Source organism: Plutella xylostella, chromosome 22 (genome assembly GCF_932276165.1).
Source record: "Plutella xylostella chromosome 22, ilPluXylo3.1, whole genome shotgun sequence".
NCBI lineage: Eukaryota > Metazoa > Arthropoda > Insecta > Lepidoptera > Plutellidae > Plutella > Plutella xylostella.
Window position 1 is genome coordinate 576919 of NC_064002.1, and position 20596 is coordinate 597514.

At 37.9% G+C, this 20596-nt stretch overlaps 4 protein-coding genes across 9 annotated transcripts; 1 reads left to right on the top strand and 3 right to left on the bottom strand.

Moving 5' to 3' along the window:
- The first annotated feature begins 618 nt into the window (after positions 1 to 618).
- Positions 619 to 7021, top strand: LOC105382121 (acyl-CoA Delta(11) desaturase). 6 transcript variants are annotated; one of them, XM_048629162.1, is made up of 5 exons: positions 619 to 740; positions 3212 to 3426; positions 3529 to 3865; positions 3975 to 4464; positions 6634 to 7021. In XM_048629162.1, the coding sequence occupies exons 2-4, from the start codon at positions 3228 to 3230 to the stop codon at positions 4447 to 4449; spliced, it is 1011 nt and encodes a 336-aa protein (XP_048485119.1). In that variant the 5' UTR covers positions 619 to 740; positions 3212 to 3227; the 3' UTR covers positions 4450 to 4464; positions 6634 to 7021. The 6 variants fall into 6 exon arrangements, with proteins under 6 accessions (XP_048485119.1, XP_048485121.1, XP_048485120.1 ...); XM_048629164.1 differs by lacking the exon at positions 619 to 740 and adding an exon at positions 1139 to 1585; XM_048629163.1 differs by lacking the exon at positions 619 to 740 and adding an exon at positions 1139 to 1581.
- A 102-nt stretch (positions 7022 to 7123) lies between these two features.
- On the bottom strand, positions 7124 to 9520 carry LOC105382120 (ecdysone oxidase). The gene is made up of 3 exons (XM_011551950.3): positions 9365 to 9520; positions 8684 to 8847; positions 7124 to 8515 (listed from the first exon to the last, which is right to left on the bottom strand). The coding sequence occupies exons 2-3, from the start codon at positions 8725 to 8727 to the stop codon at positions 7141 to 7143; spliced, it is 1419 nt and encodes a 472-aa protein (XP_011550252.3). The 5' UTR covers positions 8728 to 8847; positions 9365 to 9520; the 3' UTR covers positions 7124 to 7140.
- A 1242-nt stretch (positions 9521 to 10762) lies between these two features.
- LOC105382119 (elongation of very long chain fatty acids protein 7) lies at positions 10763 to 15166 on the bottom strand. The gene is made up of 7 exons (XM_048629168.1): positions 15033 to 15166; positions 14836 to 14953; positions 12592 to 12782; positions 12285 to 12362; positions 11965 to 12054; positions 11426 to 11638; positions 10763 to 11082 (listed from the first exon to the last, which is right to left on the bottom strand). The coding sequence occupies exons 2-7, from the start codon at positions 14894 to 14896 to the stop codon at positions 10870 to 10872; spliced, it is 846 nt and encodes a 281-aa protein (XP_048485125.1). The 5' UTR covers positions 14897 to 14953; positions 15033 to 15166; the 3' UTR covers positions 10763 to 10869.
- Positions 15167 to 16527: 1361 nt separating this feature from the next.
- LOC105382118 (stearoyl-CoA desaturase 5) lies at positions 16528 to 19814 on the bottom strand. The gene is made up of 5 exons (XM_011551948.3): positions 19286 to 19814; positions 18444 to 18574; positions 17837 to 18042; positions 17295 to 17480; positions 16528 to 16901 (listed from the first exon to the last, which is right to left on the bottom strand). The coding sequence occupies exons 1-5, from the start codon at positions 19572 to 19574 to the stop codon at positions 16649 to 16651; spliced, it is 1065 nt and encodes a 354-aa protein (XP_011550250.3). The 5' UTR covers positions 19575 to 19814; the 3' UTR covers positions 16528 to 16648.
- Between the last annotated feature and the right edge of the window lie 782 nt (positions 19815 to 20596).

The window sequence follows — 20596 nt, forward strand, 5'->3', positions numbered from 1 at the left end:
TTTTCCTTCCGCCGCGCCGTCAGATTCAATGCTTGCTAAGGTTGCTCATCAACCATCCAAGGAAAAGAGTAGAGCTAAAGCTAAGATACAAGCAATATCCTGCGGCTCTGGTCTGCTTGTTACAAGCACACCTCGTGGATTATGCTTTTGAATTATCGTAGCTTCCTAAAACCTCATAATTAATTAATAAAAAAAATTTAGGAATTATGAAAGGTAAGTGTTCAGTGGCATCTAAAATCTTGTTGTCCTGTAACTACGTAAACTACTGCAATATGTTTACCTTTGACTAATTGAATCAGCCACGCGCCACGCACAGGCCACAGTCCAGGGGATCACTCTATACTAACGAACAAAAGCTGTCGTGCAATCGGCACGTATAATATAACGAGATAGAGTCGTGGCTCCCGCAGCAGCGCTCCAAAACTTACTTTTTCGTCAGTATAAAGTAACCCTTCAGTGTCAGGGTAGGTAATGGTTTTCATGAAACGTGACATTATTTTTGTTTGTCCAAAATTTTCCTTGACGCATTACAGGGGATGTCGTTTACGCAAGTGAGCATACCTTATGTGGTTGCACTCGTTGTTTTGGTCATATTCAAAACAATTGTTGTCCAGTTAACTGAAAAAGCGCGCTATACAATATTTTCGTCTGAAATTTTGGAATACACAATCAGTAATCATTATTAAACATTACATATCGGGTGATCGAAAGGATTATAAAGTTATTTTTATAATTTTAAGGTGAGTTCGTGATTATTTAGACTGAATTTGGCCAGATTTTAGTGATACCTGTAGTGTCTGTAGGCACAGCAGGCAATAAAAAATATACTTACTTAGTTCTATTCAAATAAGTATAAATAAATAATACCTCGCATCTTGTCACGTAGATTTTTCTAAGATGTACTAATTGAGTTTTTTCCTTAGATTGTGTATAACAAAGTAATTATAATTATCCGTTTTACCTACACTGATCTTCCGCCCTTTTGTGTCCTATACAATCGGCACACTGACGCTTGTCATTTAAACTTTTATTATAAGTACTCGTATTATACTTAAGTATGAATAAAAAATATCTAATAATAACTCAAATTTATAAGGTTATAGTTCAAATCCATTAAATGGATAATTAGCAAAGCGATCTGTTTGCAATTTATAATCTTTCCGTGCGTTTTTTGTGACATTGAATGAACTTAGGTAGCTGGTTAGATTTGTATCTTCCGTTAATGAGAGTTTTGTCACTTTGTCACTACATATTTAAGCTTCTGCCCTTGGGCAAATCAGTTAAGAATATGACTGTAGCCTTTGCACTACCGTGTACCGCGTCAGTCATTACCACTAGAGCCTTCTCCGTTGAACAGACTATAACTAGCTTTAATAAGTAAATGGTTACTCAATCGCGATTTGCAACAATTTTTCCATTAGTTGCAGATGAACTGTCGGAGCTGTAGTGAAATTAATTATTATTAACACTGTTTTATGTTGACTGGATTACAATTTAAAGAAAGTTTGTTTTAATCAAATTTGTGTGAAGTGATATACCTGTGACCTATGTGCGTTATAAAATTTATAAGAAATTTACGAGGTAGGTACGTATTTAAGAAAAAATAAGGATTGCAGTGTTATTTACTTGTGAATTCTCGAGTGCATAGGTTGGTATTTCAAAAACAGAGATACGGTACGGTAGACTATTTGTCTGTTAGGTTCAAAATGTGCAGCTTTAGTGTTATAACTACAAGACTATACGCATAGTAAGGAAACTTAAGAAGAAAACCAGAGTATCTAAAATTATAAAAAACACAAAATTGAATAAAACCGGGCAAGTGGGAGCCGAACCTATGCATGGAGGGTTCTGTATCAGTCACATAATAAGTGTACTTACTTTTTTTAAATGGCAGTTTTTTAAGACAGTCAAAATAGTTATTTTTATAAAATTAATAACAGTTAAGTAATTATTATAACAGAATATAGTTTTTTAAAGCTTCAAGGGACGTTAGACTTTAATAATCAATACCTTTATGCTTTAAACTAAAATCGATACATCGACGCGTTCCAGAGATAAAGACCCTTGACAGACAGATGGACGGACAAATAGCGATCCTATAATTATAAAGTTTTTTCTTCTGAGAAATGGAACCCTAAAAAATAGTAAATAGGCCTTAAGTTAGTGGCCAAGGCCGTGGTGGCCATATTATGAGTTGTGTTTTGTATGAGAATTTCCGAAAAAAATGAAATAAGTATATGATCTTAACTTTTGAATTAGATGTTGACTTTTTGCAAATTTTATAGTCAACCCTTGAATCATAAACCTTGGTCGCACAGACCGCAATTGATAGATAGAATAATGATGTATAGAGATAGCTAACCAAAACTTATTTATTGCTCTAAATTTTGTTTGCGAAATACGTAACACGTTTATAATAAGTTAATAACCATAACATTGTACTATAGGTACTATAAGTTCATAACCTGATATACTTAGTATAGATTTTGATAAAACGATAGATTAACCAGCAAGTTTTTTATTTAAAAACAACGAATAAAAAAAAGAATTACCTATAGGTACCTAAAATGAATACCTAAAAGGGTTAGCTATATCAAAATAGGCACAGTGGGTTATTCGAACATGAATGAATTCGTTTCTTGTCACATACTTTGATTCAAACTCTTATTAAAACACGAAACACAATAAATCTTCAACACTATTCACTATGTTTTAAGGTTTATTTTGTACTGATTCGAAATGCATTGTACCTACCATATCTTTTATACGCATTGTATTAAAACAATGGGTAATTATTCGCAAATTTATATAAATTATGAAAATTGGACTATATTGCATATTTATTCGTTGTTTAAGCCTATTCCGACATCAGTTTGATAACGCACTCGTGTTTCAGGAGTTATTCTGAAGACATTTAAACTTAGTTGAGGTTTTCAATTAGGTACTTACTTACCTACTTATTTATACTTAAGTAATTATTATTGGAGTTTAACTTAGCAATGGTAAAAACGGAAGCTATAGGAAATAAAACAACTGTTCAGCTGTGTACTAATGATCAATTGAATGTCATACATACCGGAAGGATAATGCATGACATAATTGGAATATTGCGTTTAATTAAATTGAGAATGTAATTAGGTAGAAATAAATACAACGTTTATGTTTTCGTGACGCATAACTGAAACTTTCAATAGGCCCCATTTGTTTTCAGACATTGGTGATTCAAAATGGGCATGATAGAGGATTCCGAGGATCTGTTTGACTTTTCCCATGATCATGACCACAGCCATGACAAGACTGAAGTAAAGCCGAGAAAGTATGAAGTGGTATATACTAATCTATTGACTTTTGGTTACGGTCATATCGGCGCTTTGTACGGACTTTACCTCGCTTGTACCGTCGCTAAATGGACCACGATATTTTTTGGTGAGTTTCAAGAATAGAGAGATATTTTTTTGTTTTACCATAATCATTTACAAGCACATTGCAAAAATGTGTTACCTTGCTATAACTGCAATTTTCTTTCAGCCCTAGGCCTGTACTACGCAGGAATCCTCGGCATAACAGCGGGAGCGCACCGGCTGTGGTCGCACCGCACCTACAAAGCCAAGATGCCCTTGCAGATAATCCTCATGATCCTCAACACGATAGCGTTCCAGAACACAGCCTACACCTGGATCCGGGACCACAGGCTTCACCACAAGTACAGCGACACGGATGCTGATCCCCACAATGCGACCCGAGGGTTCTTCTTCTCCCATGTCGGCTGGCTGCTGGTCAGGAAACATGAGGATGTCAAGAAGTACGGGAAGCTGATCGATATGAGCGACATTGAGAATAACCCGGTCTTGCGGTTTCAGAAGAAGTAAGTGTTGTTGGATGACTTAAATAATAGAAGGTTCCAAGGTTTTAAGCCTTGTGACTTCAACGTTTAGACATGGAGTAAGTAAACTCATTAAACCTTTTTATTTCAGATACGCACTGCCGTGGTGCGGGATGGTCTGCTTCGTTCTGCCGACGTTAATCCCGATGTACTGTTGGGGGGAATCCCTGAACTGCGCCTGGCACATCGCCGTGGTTCTCCGCTACGTGGCCAACCTCAACGTCACATTCCTCGTCAACAGCGCAGCCCACATCTGGGGCTACAAACCCTACGATAAAAACATGCTGCCAGGAGAAAATATCTCGGTAGCTATTGCCTCTTTCGGGGAAGGATTCCACAACTACCACCACACTTTCCCCTGGGATTACAGGGCGGCGGAACTCGGCAATAACAGGTTAAATCTGACGACTGCGTTTATAGATTTCTTTGCGTCTATCGGATGGGCTTATGACCTGAAGTCGGTGACCAAGACACACATAGAAGCTAGGAAGAAGAGAACGGGTGATGGGTCAAATTTTTCGTGGTTAGACAAGGAAACTGTTACGGAGGATCAGAAAGACAGATAGTTATTTAAAACGCCATACACTGTTCTTAGTAATCTTACGGAATTCTGACAGTTATCAATTTTAGACAAATCAGAGATCACAAACCTTTTTGGGCTGGGCACTTTTTCAATACGAGTCTGGACATCTGAGACTATAATATATTTTTTTTAGTCCCTGTATCCATTTTATTAAGTGCGGCGCTCCAAATTAAAAGGGGATTTACCTACGGTGAGAAATAATTACCGTACCTACCTAAATATATTACAAACAGTGAAAAATACAATTAAAGATAATCTCAATTATCTTATATAATTATCGCTGTCGTAGAAAATATATCTAAAAACAACTAGTAATTATTTTTGAAACGGTAGCCGCGCCGATGTCAGGGCGATGTTGCGTTCGTATTTGAATAGAGGTAAAAAAAAGAGATGTCGCTCTATAAAATTGTATTGTGTGCACTGACTGGCTTGCGTGTCGTCACAGCAAACTGTGAGTCTAAAATGTGCGGTGGAGGTACCAAATTAGCGATACAGGTGAAATTGTGTCAGCGACTCATCGCTGGGAGTAAGACAGCAGAACACGTTTACCCCATCGGTCATCGGTTCTTCGACAGATGTGACCAGCCCCGGTTCCCCTCATCTGGCCTAATCTTTATAGCCCTAAACTCGTTTCGCATACCTCGTAAGGTCTAAACTTTTTTGGTAGAATCATCACTTCGTCAAGACTTATGTGGCATAAGACTCGTTTCGTCTAAAACTCTTTTGGCACAAACTTGAAACACCTAAGTCTCGTTTGCTCTAATTGTTCGTATTGGTATAATCTTGTTTCTCCTAATATTATCTTTACAAATACTATATTAAGTATGTTTTAAATGTACAAATTGTGGTATTTTTCTCCTACATCCCGAAAATCACGATATTAAATTATCAAAATATCGAAAGTGAATGACCATTATAATTATTACAACCGCCATTAAACGAGGAGGACGAGCAAAGCGAGGAGGAGCGTGTTAGGTGCACATTATCGTCAAAAGCAAAGCGGAGCGCAGCGAAGCGGAGCGGAGCGGGCCCACATAGCGGCCACAAATACAAGGCACCAGTTTGCGCTATGTAGGGAGACGCTCCATCAAAGTTAAAGCCAAACGAATATGATTACTTTATATAGCCTATGCCATAGCATTATTAGGCTATTCAAGATTTGGCTATACCATTATTAGGCTAAACAAGATTATACGAAATAACTTTTTACTAAAAGAGATTTATGCCATACGATTTTCGGCGAAACGAGATTTTGACCAAACGTTACTATGCAATACGAGATTAGGCAAATAAATCTTAGGCCAAAAAAGGTAGAACCGACCAGCCCATTGCCACTTAAGCTTACTAACTCGGTGAGCTATGTCGGTGACTTTAGTTACTTTAGTGACTTTACTTTAAAAAGAATAGTGACAATCGGATCAATCGTTTCGGAGATATGCGTGGACAAACATACATACCAACAAGCATATAAACGTACATAGGTACATAAACATTTATAAAATTTTGAATATTTGTTTATTAGCCCTAATACTCGTATATTGTCATATGTCAATATGGTGCAGTTCCAATAATCTTACATACATACCGAACATATTATATGTACTTACCGAATAGACAATCTTTTTTTGAAATTGATTAAAAAGGTTTATTATCCCTGAATTTAGTAGGAAGTGATGCCATGCTAAAGAATAAAATAAAGCAATTAAAATTAATTCGATACATGGGTCGTGAGTCGTGATCCTACTTCATATTATAAATGCGAAAGTTTGTAAGTGTATATGTGTATGTATGTATGTAGGTATGTATGTGTGTATGTTTGTTATTTCTTCACATCAAAACGGCTGAACCGATTTTAATGAAATTTGGAAAAAAGTTAGCTGACACCCTGGATTAACACATATGTTACTTTTTATCGCGGAATTCCCACGGGAAAACTTATTAAGGCGAAGCGAAGCTCGCGGGAACAGCTATTATATTGAAATATTTGTTATTTTTGTATTAGTTTACTTGAGCAAGTAAATATTTAGATTTATCTTTTTGTATAAAAATATTAAGAAAAAATTATTGCCCAGAAATGGATCGCAATTTTTCATTTTTTCGGTAAAGAACTTTTTTAGTAGCATCACTTATAAAATGTCAGAATTCTTTCCAATTAAAAATCAGAGAGTAGTGTTTATGATGATTAACTAAATTGCATTCTATGTAATTGTCAATCGTAGGTATATGAGCTGAAATATTTTATTGCTTACATCATGTCTTACAAATGAATTTATGAGTTTTATGTCAATTTTTTATCAAGGTAAGCAATTACTCAAAATTTCACTAACAACCTATATAGTTAATGAAAAATAAAAAGCTTGTAAAAATATGGAGTAGATAATATCCAATCAGAATGAAATATATTTCCATTCTCTGTTAAATACTTTCCGATAAGTAATTTTAGCAGACATACGATCAATGCGAGTGCTAGTATTATTATTTATTTATATTTAAGTTCATAAAATATTATAAATGTGATAAGTAAAGGTATTGATAAGATTAAATAAATTTTAGTAGGTAAATACGGTTTCTTTTATTTCATCCACAATATTATACTAACAGGTAGGTCAAGTTATTTAATTAATTACTTATAGCAAATTTTGATAATTACATTCCATCTTTAGTGGTCCACTAATTAGCCAGTTAATTTACCATAGGCAGCCTTTATCAAATCAGCACCTCTCTCGGCCACCATAATGGTAGCCGCGCAGGTCTCTCCCGATATCTCTTTGGGCATGACACTCGCGTCTATCACCCTCAAGTTGCTGAAGCCATGAACCCTCAGCTCCGTGTCTACTACACCCTCCCCGTCCTCTCCCATCGCGCACGTTCCGACCGTGTGGAAGTTAGAGGTGGTCGTGGCTCGGACATAACACTCCCAGTACTCTCTACTATCCATACTCAACCCATCACACTCTGGCAACGGTAACTTCACCACATCCGTATCACCATCTTTAAAATATTTAGCATTCTTCAACATCGCCGCATTCATGACTGCATCAGTTAACTTTTCAAAGTCTTCTGGGTTTGTAAAATAGTCGAATTTTATAATTGGTGGGTCGTGGGGATCGGTACTTCTTAATGTGACGGTGCCAGTAGATTTGGGAAACTCTAAGTTGACCAGCGCGAAAGGTGTTTCATTAACAAGCGTCTGTTCGAGTATGGAAGTGCACACTTCAAGTTTAAAGTTGAATACATGTTGGCAAAACGTGAAAAGAAGTAATGATGAGGCACCAAACATGCATTGAAAATGCTGTATTTCAGGGGCAGTGCCGTTGAGACCGTAAAATCCTTGTATACATGGCAGAGGAAATGTCCCTGATTCCAGCAATCCAACAACATTTTGTGTGGCTGAAATAACAGAGGTTTTTCCTCTTAGTGCTACAGGAGAAAAAGCGTGATCCTGCATATTTCTTCCAACTGGAAGGTTCGCTTTTATTTCTATGTTTAACTTATTTAATTCCTCTTGCGGTCCAATTCCAGATAACATCAACAATTGAGGAGAATTGTATGTGCCAGCTGATACAATAACTTCAAGATTCGCAAATATTTGCTTTCGTTTACCCCAGCTCTCGATTTCTACACCTACGGCTCTGTTGCTGGATTCTTCTATAATAATTTTTGTGACTAAACTTTTTTTGAGGATGTGAAGATTATTTCTTCCTTTGGCACTCATCAGATAAGTCGAAGCTGTACTTTGTCTCACTCCAACGTAATCATTTACAGTGTAAGGTATTTGACCAAACCCTAGTTCTTCAGGGTCATTTGTATCAATTACTCTTTTAAAACCTACGTCTTGAAATGCTTCTAGAAGCGTGAACTCTTTTTTAAAGGCCGGTCGGTCTTCATGGCCTGTTAAAACTATCGGGCCATCATTACCATGAAATTTTGCATGTTCACTGTTCAATATTGTTTTATCTTTCATAGTTTCAGACTTTTTAAAGTATTTCAATACTGTGTCCCAGTCCCAGTTCGATTTATTCCATTCATTAAAATCATACTGCCGCCCTCTGAAAACAAAAACACAATTTAGGCCCATAGCATCCTCGTACCAGTAACACCGACAAGACTCTCCCCTAGCTACATATCAACTGTACCTTCACCACACCTCACCGAGGTGACACCGTAACCGGTACGGTGTTACCGGTATATATAAGAAGAAAAAGAAGAAGAATAACCTCGACCAGACGAGATGGTTAAGAGAGGAGGTTCCGCCGAGCATCTTCCCGGCCGTGACCAGGGGACGGTTTTGCCCCAACGCGCTGAACAGAGGAGGCTGCGGCTCCCCTCGGTAGTCCCAGTCATAGGGCGAGTGGGGAAACAGAATCAAAAGACCCGGAATCTGTAAATAATACAAAAAAATGCAAAAGTTTTTGAAAACAAGTTTCGGAAATTCCAGCTATTACCTATTCATTGCGGTTGTAGCTTGTATGAATTAAAATATGTAGATATATAATCATATTCATTAAATTAAAATGCATGTAAGAGTTTAGATTGATTGTGAGCACACAATAGGATTTAATTTAACAGATAACAATGGAGATTTATATTCTTTCCCACACAATTTAGCATTAAGTGTTGACTAAGCCTAGATAATTGCTTACCTAGGTTTAATTATAAGAACTTCCTCATAGGCATGAAACAAATATCAACAAACAAATAAACCGGCTTTCGGCGCATTATTAATTGTGTCCTAGTGATTGAAACCCAAAAAATATAAGTACACTAGAATCTGATAACAACCAAAGAGATCTCCGTCGAAATGCCTAGATGTATTTCGACAGTCACCTCTCTCTTTGGTCTCAAAAGTACTTAACAATGAAATGAAATTTTTAAAAGTTCTTTGACAGGTAACTTACAGTGCTGAAAAGGGGTGGGTCGCCTCCCGCCTCGATCAGTAGAACGGACCAGTCGCCCACTTCCGACAGTCGATTAGCCAACACGCAGCCGGCCGTCCCTCCACCAGCGATAATGAAGTCGTATGTATCTCCATCTGGCAAAAACCTATTAAATTATAAGCTTTGCTTATGATCAATCAAGCTTTGCTAACAGTCAATTATCTTATTTTTCTTTTTGCCTGTCACCGCGATGGAAACATTGGCCAGATTCGATTTCAAGCATATTTATGAGGTACACTAGTACCTACAGGGTGCAGGGGATCGACGATCATTGTATTGTGCGTGGCGATTGCGTGACAAATCTCGTTCGTCAGAGAGTGACACCCCCGTTTATTCGTCATTCGTGTAGACTTTTCTCATACAACTCAACGTCGCTGATGATTTACAAAAAGGGAGTGGATCGACAGATAGTTTTAATTTTCCTTACTAAACGTATATTTTCATGTACGAAGTAAATTTTATTTAAGTCAGCTATGATCGTGACTTGAAGTCGTGTTATTCGTGAACAGTAACATTTTATCACAGCTTGTTAAACTGTTTATCATCATTTCTTATCATGCTACAGGTTTGGATTCAACAGTGCTTTTGTTTTCATAATCCTGTGATCTCGTTTGAAGGAATATAATATCATGCTTTTTGTCAAACAAATCGTGTGAAAACTCAAAGACTTCCTTTAGTTGCACAATGTTCCTATCCCCAAATGTCCCATACTTTTTCCACGCCTATTCTTACCTGCCACTTGAGCGCTCTCAGGCCACAAAGGCTGCAGATCTTCCTTTCCCTCCGTAAGGACACTAAACGAAGCTAATATAGTTGTCAAATTTAAGGGAAACTCTAGTTGAGGTAAACTTGGGACCCCACTTTGTAAGTTGTTCGCTACATTACCGAGAAAACCCATTTTACTCAAATTAAATACGCATTACAACTGATGCAAATGCTATATACTGGCAAAGTAAAGGATAGTTTCCTTTTTATAAGGCCATCAAGTTTGTACAGCTGATCGTTTTAATAACAGATCAAAATAACGATAAAATTTAATATTTACTTATATAACAAGGTCATTTGCGGTGGAGATTTTAAATGGCGAAAATTAATGTCTTTGATCAACTGATGCTATTTTTGTAGAGTTATAATCGGCATCATTAATCAAGACAATTCAATATGTGAACATTGAAAATGTACCTAATCCTTATCCGGCGACTACAGAACTTCTAAAAGTCATCGTCGCAAAGGCCACCAAATTTTAAAATACAATTGGAAAAATAAAGACACAGTTGCAGTGTTCGGTCACAGACCGATTTATATTTATTATACTTATTATAATAATAGGTAGGTACTTAATTAAATATTTACTAACTTACAGTAATATGGTTATTGCATTTACATACGCCATAATATAAACTCTCATAACAGCATACGCGGATGCACAAACAGTAACCATTTATTTATAGACTATAGGTAGGTACTTAGTTAAATTTAACTGCTTTACTAAAACTCTCTTTGAAGACGGAGTTTCGTTTGCTCTTGTTCTTGTTGTAGCTCTGTCTGTAGAAGGACCCGAACAAGTAAATGAAGAAGATGAGGTTGATCAGGATGAAGATGGCCACTCCCTTGGAGGGGGGGCAGGCCGAGTACTTGAGTGCCAGCGGGAACTGAAGCATGATGGAGAAGAACTGGACCTGGAATATAACAAGTATTTATTACATACACTCATGATCAAGACTGTAAACTGCGAATGAGAAGTTAGAGGGGCAATTCAGTCAATTAGAATTTGTTTGAACTGGCACGGTGGCATCCTTGTATTAAGAGTCTCGTCATCAGTATCACGCCATGAGACAATCATAGACTATGATTCATAGTATTAACTATAAGGCACACATCTCCAAAGGCGTGCACTTGCACTTAAGACACTTGAGAAATTCGTGCCAAAATCGAAGCAAAATAAAATTCTTTAATACTTTATTGTTGGGGGACACTGATAAACAATATTTCAAACCAAACTCACATCACCAATAAACTTACCAGCTGAAGCCTAGTAATATACTTCTTATACGGGTTGAGATGCTTGGCTACTGCCGGCCCCAGGGCAGTCAAACCGTAGTAGGCGTACATGAACACATGCACCAGAGAGTTGAGCAGTCCCATGAACACCACGCTCTCTGACGGAGTGAACTTGAGGAAGGCCCAGCTCCCCACCATCATGAGGGAGTGGTGGTACACGTGGAGGAACGTCACCTGGAATTAGGTCGTATATTTGTAGATATTGATAAGCAGTTTATAAAATAACGTGAGTTTTCTCTTAGATAATTTTCATTACATTCATTTATCGCATACATGATGTAGTAGAAGTGGCCCAAGTTGCTATAGTGATAGCCGACCTCCGATAGTAGATGACACCTTAAGAAGGAGATCTAGTGTAGTAGAGCATCTTAAAGTCTTCGTGGTCAGTTAAAGGTCCGACACCTTTTATCTGGCCACGAAGACTCCTAAGATGCTCTAAACCTAGAGTTATTTTCATATGCTTAAATCAATTAGGTATAATAGAGTAAAATAATAATTACCTGGTTGTTTTTCTTGCGCAGTACGAAGAAGACAGTGTCGAGTAGTTCAGAGATCTTGGCGAGGAAGTACACGTAGATGTGTGCCAGGATCTGTGGAGAAACTGACTCAGATAATTATGATTTTTACTATAATATAATAGGTAAGTACATATATCCTAGATATAACATGTTTACTACGGTTTATATTAAAGGGTGATTCATTGTGTATTATAAATATTAACCGGTTGAATTCCGCGAAACACAATAGAAAATCTATTATATTTCTCGCGATATCGCGGGTCGCGACTACGGGACGCAAAATGATAAAGGAATGAAATTACCTCTTGCCGCAGACTGCTGCTGTCGGTGATGTTGCACTGGGTGCTTATGAAGTCCGTATTCACCAGGTGTCTGAAATACTGAAAAGAAACGATACCGTTGTCATAACCTATTATTATACACTCACGACTACTCACGAGAAATAAAAAAATCTCAGTACCTATACTATGAATCGTCAAAGGCAGGTGGAACTTTTCCATTGCTCTTGCATGGAGTGTATTTTGATGAAATGTAATTTAAAATAAATTAGGTATAACATATTTTGGCCCTTTTAAATATTTTGTAAATAGAAAAAGAGATAAAACATACCCTTTGAGCTAAATATGCGGAGTAAATAACTTGTGCTATGTTGTACACCATGAGTGTATTTTTAAGTGCAAACGGTTTTCTGTTCTGCATCAATGCTGGACCGATTTTGAATATAAACAGCAGGTACGATGAGATTATGAGTAGAACAGGCACCGGCGAGGACATTAGAGGATACGAATCTACTTCAGGATCTGTGAAAAAAAGTTATTGTTAAATTAAGTAATTCCAATTTAATATACTTATTATAAGTGATATGTTTTAAGTAACCTAATTAAAAAGTATAATTTCATGTAGAGTTATAGGTTACTGGGCTTGCTTTTTTAAAATAAATCCGGTTAGTGGGGCACTCATTAATTATGTAAGGATCCCGGTTTTCATTGTTATTATGGTACTTATGAAGGGTTTAAGGTCAAAGTCAAGAACTTTCTTATTCAATATATTTGACCCAGTTGTATATTTTTTTAATATTTGTTGAAGAAGAAAACAATATTGGAGATGGTTATACATATACACTCGCGAGCAACCAAATCGACTCAAGCCTTGACGGCGCAAACATACATTAATACAAGTAAAATTATGAATAGAAATAATAAAAATGATATGTCATTTAAAAGCTTAAGATGTCAGCTTTAATTTGATATCATTATTATTGAAATCCATTCATCATTTTTGAAATAAATGATGTCTGAACGCAATTGTAGGAAAAACGGGAATTTAGGAAAAAAGGGTATGGGTATCGTATTATACAAATTAAACAAAAAATGTTAAGATAAAAATTTATTTATTTAAATCAATACTTTGTATTGCCCCCTCTTGCCCTAATTACAGCCTGCAGCCTGTTTCTCATAGACCTTATCAACTTTTTGACAGTTTCCTGAGGAATGCCGTCCCACTCCTCTAATAAAGCTGTCTTCAGCTCGTCCACGCTTGCAGGGACTGGATTCCTGGCCCGAACTCTTCTTTTGAGCTCGTCCCATAAGTGTTCGATGGGATTCAGGTCAGGACTGAGCGCAGGCCAGTCCATCGTGCGCAATTCCTTCTCTCTCAGAAACTGCCGACTGACTCGTGCCGTGTGGCAGCGGGCATTGTCGTGCATTAGCACGAAGTCTTCACCGACAAATTCTGCATAGGGCACAACATGACCGAGTAGAATGTCGGTGATGTACCGATCAGCTGTTAACCCGCCTCCTCGGCCGCCTCCAGGCACGAAAACAAGTGCGGTTTTTCCCTCTAGAGAAATACCAGCCCACATCATGCAGGAACCGCCGCCATATGCTACTGTTTCAGCGAAACAACATTGGGCAAATCGTTCCCCCGGACGCCGGTAGACCCGGCCTCTCCTGTCACTGCCATGCAGACACACTCTGCACTCATCAGTAAACAGGACCGACCGCCATTGCGCAATGCTCCAATCGAGATGCTCTCGAGCAAACTGAAGACGCGCTTGTCGGTGGCCTGCAGTCAATTTGGGGCCTGATGCAGGTCTTTTTGGTGTCAAGTTGGCTTCCTTCAAGCGTCTTCTCACTGTCCACTCGCTGACAGCCACTTGTCGTACACGTCTCAGTTCTTGCTGCACATCAACGCCCGTAAGGTGTCGATTGCGCAGCGAGGTTGAGACAATGAAGCGGTCGTCTCTCTCTGAAGTGCAGCGGTGGCGGCCCGTTCTTGGTCTTCGATTGAAGGCACCAGTCTCTTGGAACCGTCTGTATACTCGGGATACAGCAGACTGGCTCAAGTGGAGCTGGGCAGCGACTGCTCGCTGACTTAACCCTTGTTGCAGCAAGGCAACAACTTGAGCAGCTTCTTCTGGTGTGGTATCCATGGGTTTGCGAAAACAAGGAATACAATGCAACGAGATGTGTACCGGTCAACTTGCAACAAGCGACTGATAAGGTACACCGGATGTGGAAAGGTTTTATAGCGGGATCAGGTAGCGCAAGGCGTGGATTCCTAATGAGGTAATTAACACTGACGGGCAATTAAAATGCGTCATTAAATCTGCGCTTAGTTTTTTTTTATGGTATTGATCTTAATTGAAAGCCTAATTCTTCAGCTTTCGAATGACATATCACTTTTATATTTACCATTTATCGTTTTAGGAAAATCAATGTATATGTGCGCCGTGAAGGCTTGAGTCGATTTGGTTGCTCGCGAGTGTAGGTAGAAGATGCCGAATACGGACTAAACATTAAAAATTTAAATGGTTCGATCCCAGTATAAAGTTATAATACTTATAAAACTTACATGTACTCGTGAACATGGAGACACCCCAGTCGGGGCTTCTTAATCCAATTTTCGTTGCCATCTTATATTTTATTCAGGTTACAAATAAAATTGCAATATATTCTGTAAAAATGATGACCTGAAAAAAGAAAGATGATATAAGTAAATAATATTTTTCATTATAGAGAAAGATTAATCTTGTATCGTGATAAGCTTACCGAGTTTGTTTATATCCTTGACTCCATCCAATTGTCTCTCGTTTGACTGCAAACCAGAGCATTTGCCACAACCCACCAGGTCTAAATGCAAACCTCTGTTTGGTGCTGCAGTCCAGGCAGAAATGATTATATTGAGGCTACGCCCTGCCAAATTATAGATGCCGACGTCACAGGAATAATTAGGTTTGTATTTCATGCGTACATTCGTACACGTTTAAGTGGAAAGTGTTTTTATTTTCGCACGGCTTTGGGTCTAAAGGGTATTCTACACTGCCAGCTAGTGGGCGAGCAAGCTTTGCGGGCAATAATAATATCAGGTAAGTCGATAGCCTCTGATGTGAACCGAAGTATGTAAAGGGAAACGATGTACGGGCGCTTAGCTCGCTCGCTTAGTTACCTTGCGGTGTGGCCTGTGCTTAAGCGCAAATGATGTGCAGCTCAAGTATGTACCTACCACCGACTCTGGTTTATGTCACTGACTATCACATCTAGTTACGCTACACTACGCATCACATAAACCTTGATCTACCTCTATGTTCGACACGTGTTTCGATTGATCACTCAGCCAATAGTTGATAGGTAACTTTCCTACAGACTGTGACGTTCAACGTTACCTACGTCAGTAGCTGACGTGTGGCTGTAGGTACATCCAACGTACCTGTGTTATTATTTACCCACTAGCAAAAAAGTGAGGACCAAGAGAAATATACCGTATTTAAAGTTTTATGGTCCCTCAATCGGGTAAGCCGGATCAGTAGTTCATTTATTGTTGAGAACTATAGATTGTATGTACCTATTATGGTATGGTATTGGTAGGTACTTGGAAGGGAATTATATCAATGGTACCCTTATTAAAGTATACTTTACGTATAAACATTTCATATGTCAACGCCATCTGTTAAATACACAGAGAAGTGATTTCAATTCAGATGGAAGCAGCAGAAAAGCGCTAGAGCGGGGCGCGGCGCCCGGTTCTAATAATTGTACTTACTTTGTTCAGTTGGTTTTATGCCGACGTCGACAGATAGCGTTTTTAAACAGTTTTTAAAAACAAGAAAATACCAAACCTAATTTTAAATAGAATATATCTGTGCTTATCCTATCTGAGAGGTATGGCTGGTCGGCCAGGTAACAAAGTAACATCCTGAATGAGATGCCTCTTTTCATGAAATAGATGCCGGATAATACCAAGAAATGCTATTATGAAAGACGTGCGGCTATAAGATAAAGGAAAACATTGTTAGAAAATCTACATACCTACATGTGTGAATCCATCAACCTGCAGTGGACTAGAGTGGTGGTAGATCCATAATCCATAAGTAATTTTACACCATTTTGGAAAGGCTCGCTTCATCAAACTCAAACTCAAACTCATCAGGAAAAAACATAAATATCGTTAATTATTTTTTATTAATTATCAATTTATCACAATTAGAGTTAGGTACTTGCTGTTAAATATTCATAAATATTGTTCAATACCTGAATAAACAAAAAAACGTATCATTTTATTATTTTCGGCAACGAACTATTTTACATTGTCTTCAATCAACAAAACAAACGCTTTACATATATTAACTATACTTTACATAATCTCTTAACTAAACATTTATACACAACTATTTTACATTCCTTTTTATTGACAAGTCTCCTTTCCTACTCGCAACCGCATGAACAAGCGACGGAGACGCCTTCTTCAGATCATAGGCCCACCCGATCTTAGCGAATATATCGATGATATAACTTGTGGCGTTCATGTGGTTCCCGAACTCCGCCGCCTTGTAGTCCCAGGGAAAGGTGTGGTGGTAGTTGTGCCAGCCCTCGCCCAGCGCGAACAATGACACCACCCAGTTCTCTACAGGCATTATTGATCTGGAAACAAATTAATAAGATCGTTATTAATTTGTTGTGACAGTATCGGCAGTATTTGGTGTTCCGAAATATGTGAATCAAAATCGAATGTTTTGTCAAAATAGAGCCTTCCCGAGTGATGTGAGTGTCTTTACTCTATTTCCTACCTACGTCGTGCACACTATGAAAAGCCAGCGAGTTTACGCTTACTGCTGGGAAATCCTTTCACTATACGATGACAGCCTCGTCGGGAAATGTTTTCTACATCTTACGCCTTACGCTTAGTTGTACGATGGAGTGTCATATACTTTAAATATAAAAGCCTCATAAAAGCAGAAAATTAAAAAATATATATTTATTTGAGGTCGACCTTACTCTATAGCTCCTCCGTGCTCTAAAAACCAAATAACTCACTTATCGTAAGGCTTGTTCCCCCACATATGGGCAAAACTATTGACGCTCCAGGTGTAGTGAAGACTCATCAGCACGCGGATGACGGTCTCCGTGTAGATCGTCATGAGCCAGGAGTCGCCGAACACGTAGTGACTGATCAGAATTGGGATGACGTAGCAGAATGCCAGCTTGAAGAACAAGAAGTATCTGTGAATGAGGAAGATAGTTGAGAAATAGAATAAACCGCTACAGGAGTTTTCTAGTCATGGGTCCTGGGACAAAACGCAAATTATAGACAAGATAATAATTGACAAAAAATATATAGAAATCCATCTAACATCGCCAGATTCGGTGCACGAAAGGAGCTTGGTACTGGGGAGTGATGGTATGGCTCACCTAGGATATTCTAAAAAGCTAAATAGATTTACTAGATTTAGCTCGATGGCCATCCAAAGCGGTACGGTTAACCGTTTTGAACTTTTTCCCATTCAGTTAGGTAAGGACAAAAACCAAGTAGTCATGCCCTATTAAGGCTTAAAAACATATAGTTCCAAAAAACTTACTTGGTGTGGAACCGGACAAGCGGATCGTTTTCAATATCGCTCATATCAACAACTTTGCCTTTCCTGACGACGTCGGGGTGCTTCTTCATCATCAGCCAGCCGACGTGCGCGAAAAAGAAGCCTCGGTTGGCGTTGTGAGGGTCCGCGGAGGTCTCCGAGTACTTGTGGTGCACTCGGTGGTCGCGGACCCACTCGTATATTGTGTTCTGAAATGGCAGGGAGGTTTAAGGTAAGCGTCCATCTATCGGTATCCTACTGTAAATGTAGGTGGACGCTTACGTTTAAGAGCCAACAATCCTGTTAATATTCAAAACGTGAAAGTTTGTAGGTTTAAATTATTATTACTCCTTCACCAGATCGTTTTTTTTTTAAATTCGGCTCTTAAGAAGCTGAATACCTGGATTAACTCATAGACTACTTTGCTTACCGGAATTCCCGTAAAGAAAACTTTTTAAGGCGAAGAGATGTTCGCGGAAAATCTAGTAAGTATTGTATGGATACCACCGCAAGTCAGATAAATTTAACCAAAGTCATTTCAACAATGAGAATGGGATGTAACTATGTACGTACTACGGGGTATTTCTGCACTGACGCAGATGAAACTTACCTGTCCAGCCATGGAGTAGCACACCAGCAGTATAATCTGAAGTGGTAGTTTGGCTTTGTAGGATCTGTGGCACCAGTAGCGGTGCACGCCCCCCGTCACGCCGAACCCCGCCATCCAGCCAAAGAACAGGCCTGAAACGACAAAAATATTTTAAAAAAAACTTCTGGAACTAACGACTATGGTCCGAATTTTAGATTTAATGGTCTGCATAATTTTGTTGTTGTATTAGTCTGTGATATTATTCCTCACATACAATTAATCTGACTAAAAAGTGAGCACAGCCAGTCATACTTTTTTTAATTAATCATAAATGCGGGTATACCAAAATTTTTGTACGTTAGTTTTTGCTCACGCATTCTTGTTATAAGTAATTCGGTATCTCGAGCGGTCGGTTTTGCCTGAGCATATCCTGCTACATGTAGTTATAATTATGTGGCTTTTGTGATAAATATCCCTACCAGCTGATAGACATAAAAATGAATATTAAGTATTGTAATAAATATTGGAAGAACCAGAGTGAGTGATCGGGAAGATTTTATCGAATTGGGCCCCACGCTCAGTCGTCGGCCAGCCTGGATAACTCAAGGTATATATTCATATTCTAAACTTAGATCATATCAAACATCTCCAAGTGGTTAGTCAGAGTTTCCTTCTCGCAAGCCAGTCACCCACTTTTCGCAGTAGATGCCTATATAAAATAGTATTAGCAATCACGTGGTCGCGTATGCCGTTTTGCAATGATTATTTAATTGTGCAAAAAAACTGTAGGTAATCGTAAAAACTGTAATCGGACATGGCCGTTTTTTTATTTATATAAAAAAATAAAAACTAAATGAGCTTACCGTGGACATAACTAATCAATGGAATATGTATCCTGTGCATGAAACAGTATGTGACGCATAGCACGTAAACCAAATGGTATGTCGAGATCAGAAATATATTAATCCACCTCAATGGGGTTTCAAAACCCACAACGTCTCTTTCCCATCTCCTGATGGTCTTCATGAATCTGTACTCGTTCTTTGGCAACATGACGTCATAGTTTTGTTGCTTTAGACGTTTTTCGTGATCTAAATTGTTATTGCTGTCTATGCATTTTGATTCGTTCTCTTTCGTAGTTATGAGACCCATTTCGACACCGATATTTATTTACTTAATACGTAATTTCTTCAAGTAATTAAGTATGTTTAGTTTAACACTATTTAGTTCAATATTAATAATGATTTCCTTTTCCTTAAGTGGAAGTCATAATCACAAAACTTTGTACACCGGAAAGAAACTTAAACGGGAGATAAAAATATTATCCCAACTATAAAACTCCACTAAATGCTGCCGCTTAGGCCGGTTGTAACTATACTAATCGATGTACTTAACTGTAATTTAATAAATTGATTATTATGCTAGGCACGGGGTCACAAGTCACTGGAATATAATTAAATTACCTAAGTATATTTATAATTAATTCAATATACCTACTTAAAAAAATTGCGCCGCCTAATAGGGAATTCGGCTATGTATATTTTATGGAAATTAAAGAAAAAATAAGAATATTTTAATCTTATTATTTTAATCAACTGTTCAACAGTTATAACACCTACGCCTTTTATTATGCTTTGTTTAATTTTCGATATTCAATAAGGCCTTATTCGCTATAAAGTAGCGTGAACACAGGCTGTAGTATGATTTTATCCCATTTTATCTGGTACCTTGTGTAAAATCTAATCTCCGACATAAAGGTATAGTATAGTTTATAGCGTAGGTAGCATTAGGGAATTTTCAAATTAGGTAATCTTGTTTTTCTAGTCTCTTCTTTACAACTTACAGGTTCATAGGTACATACATAAAAATCTTTACTTTTTTTAATAATACTTGTGTGTAGATTAATATACGTTCACGCCTGAAATATTAATACTAGCTAATGTATCATCAGACAGCGTTACTGTTAATTATATTTGGCAGGCGCTTAAGTGATAGATTATTCTTATAAACGAGATGAAGTACGTATTTTGTGCTCTAATACAACACAAAATTAATAAAGAGCAATTATTCTCACTCCAAGGAAGACAGCAAGGAAATTGGCGCAAGTTAAAAAATCTGTTCTTAAGCGTTCTTTTCCGGGGGGAAAAGAGAGTTTTTTTTTCTTTTGGCAAAGC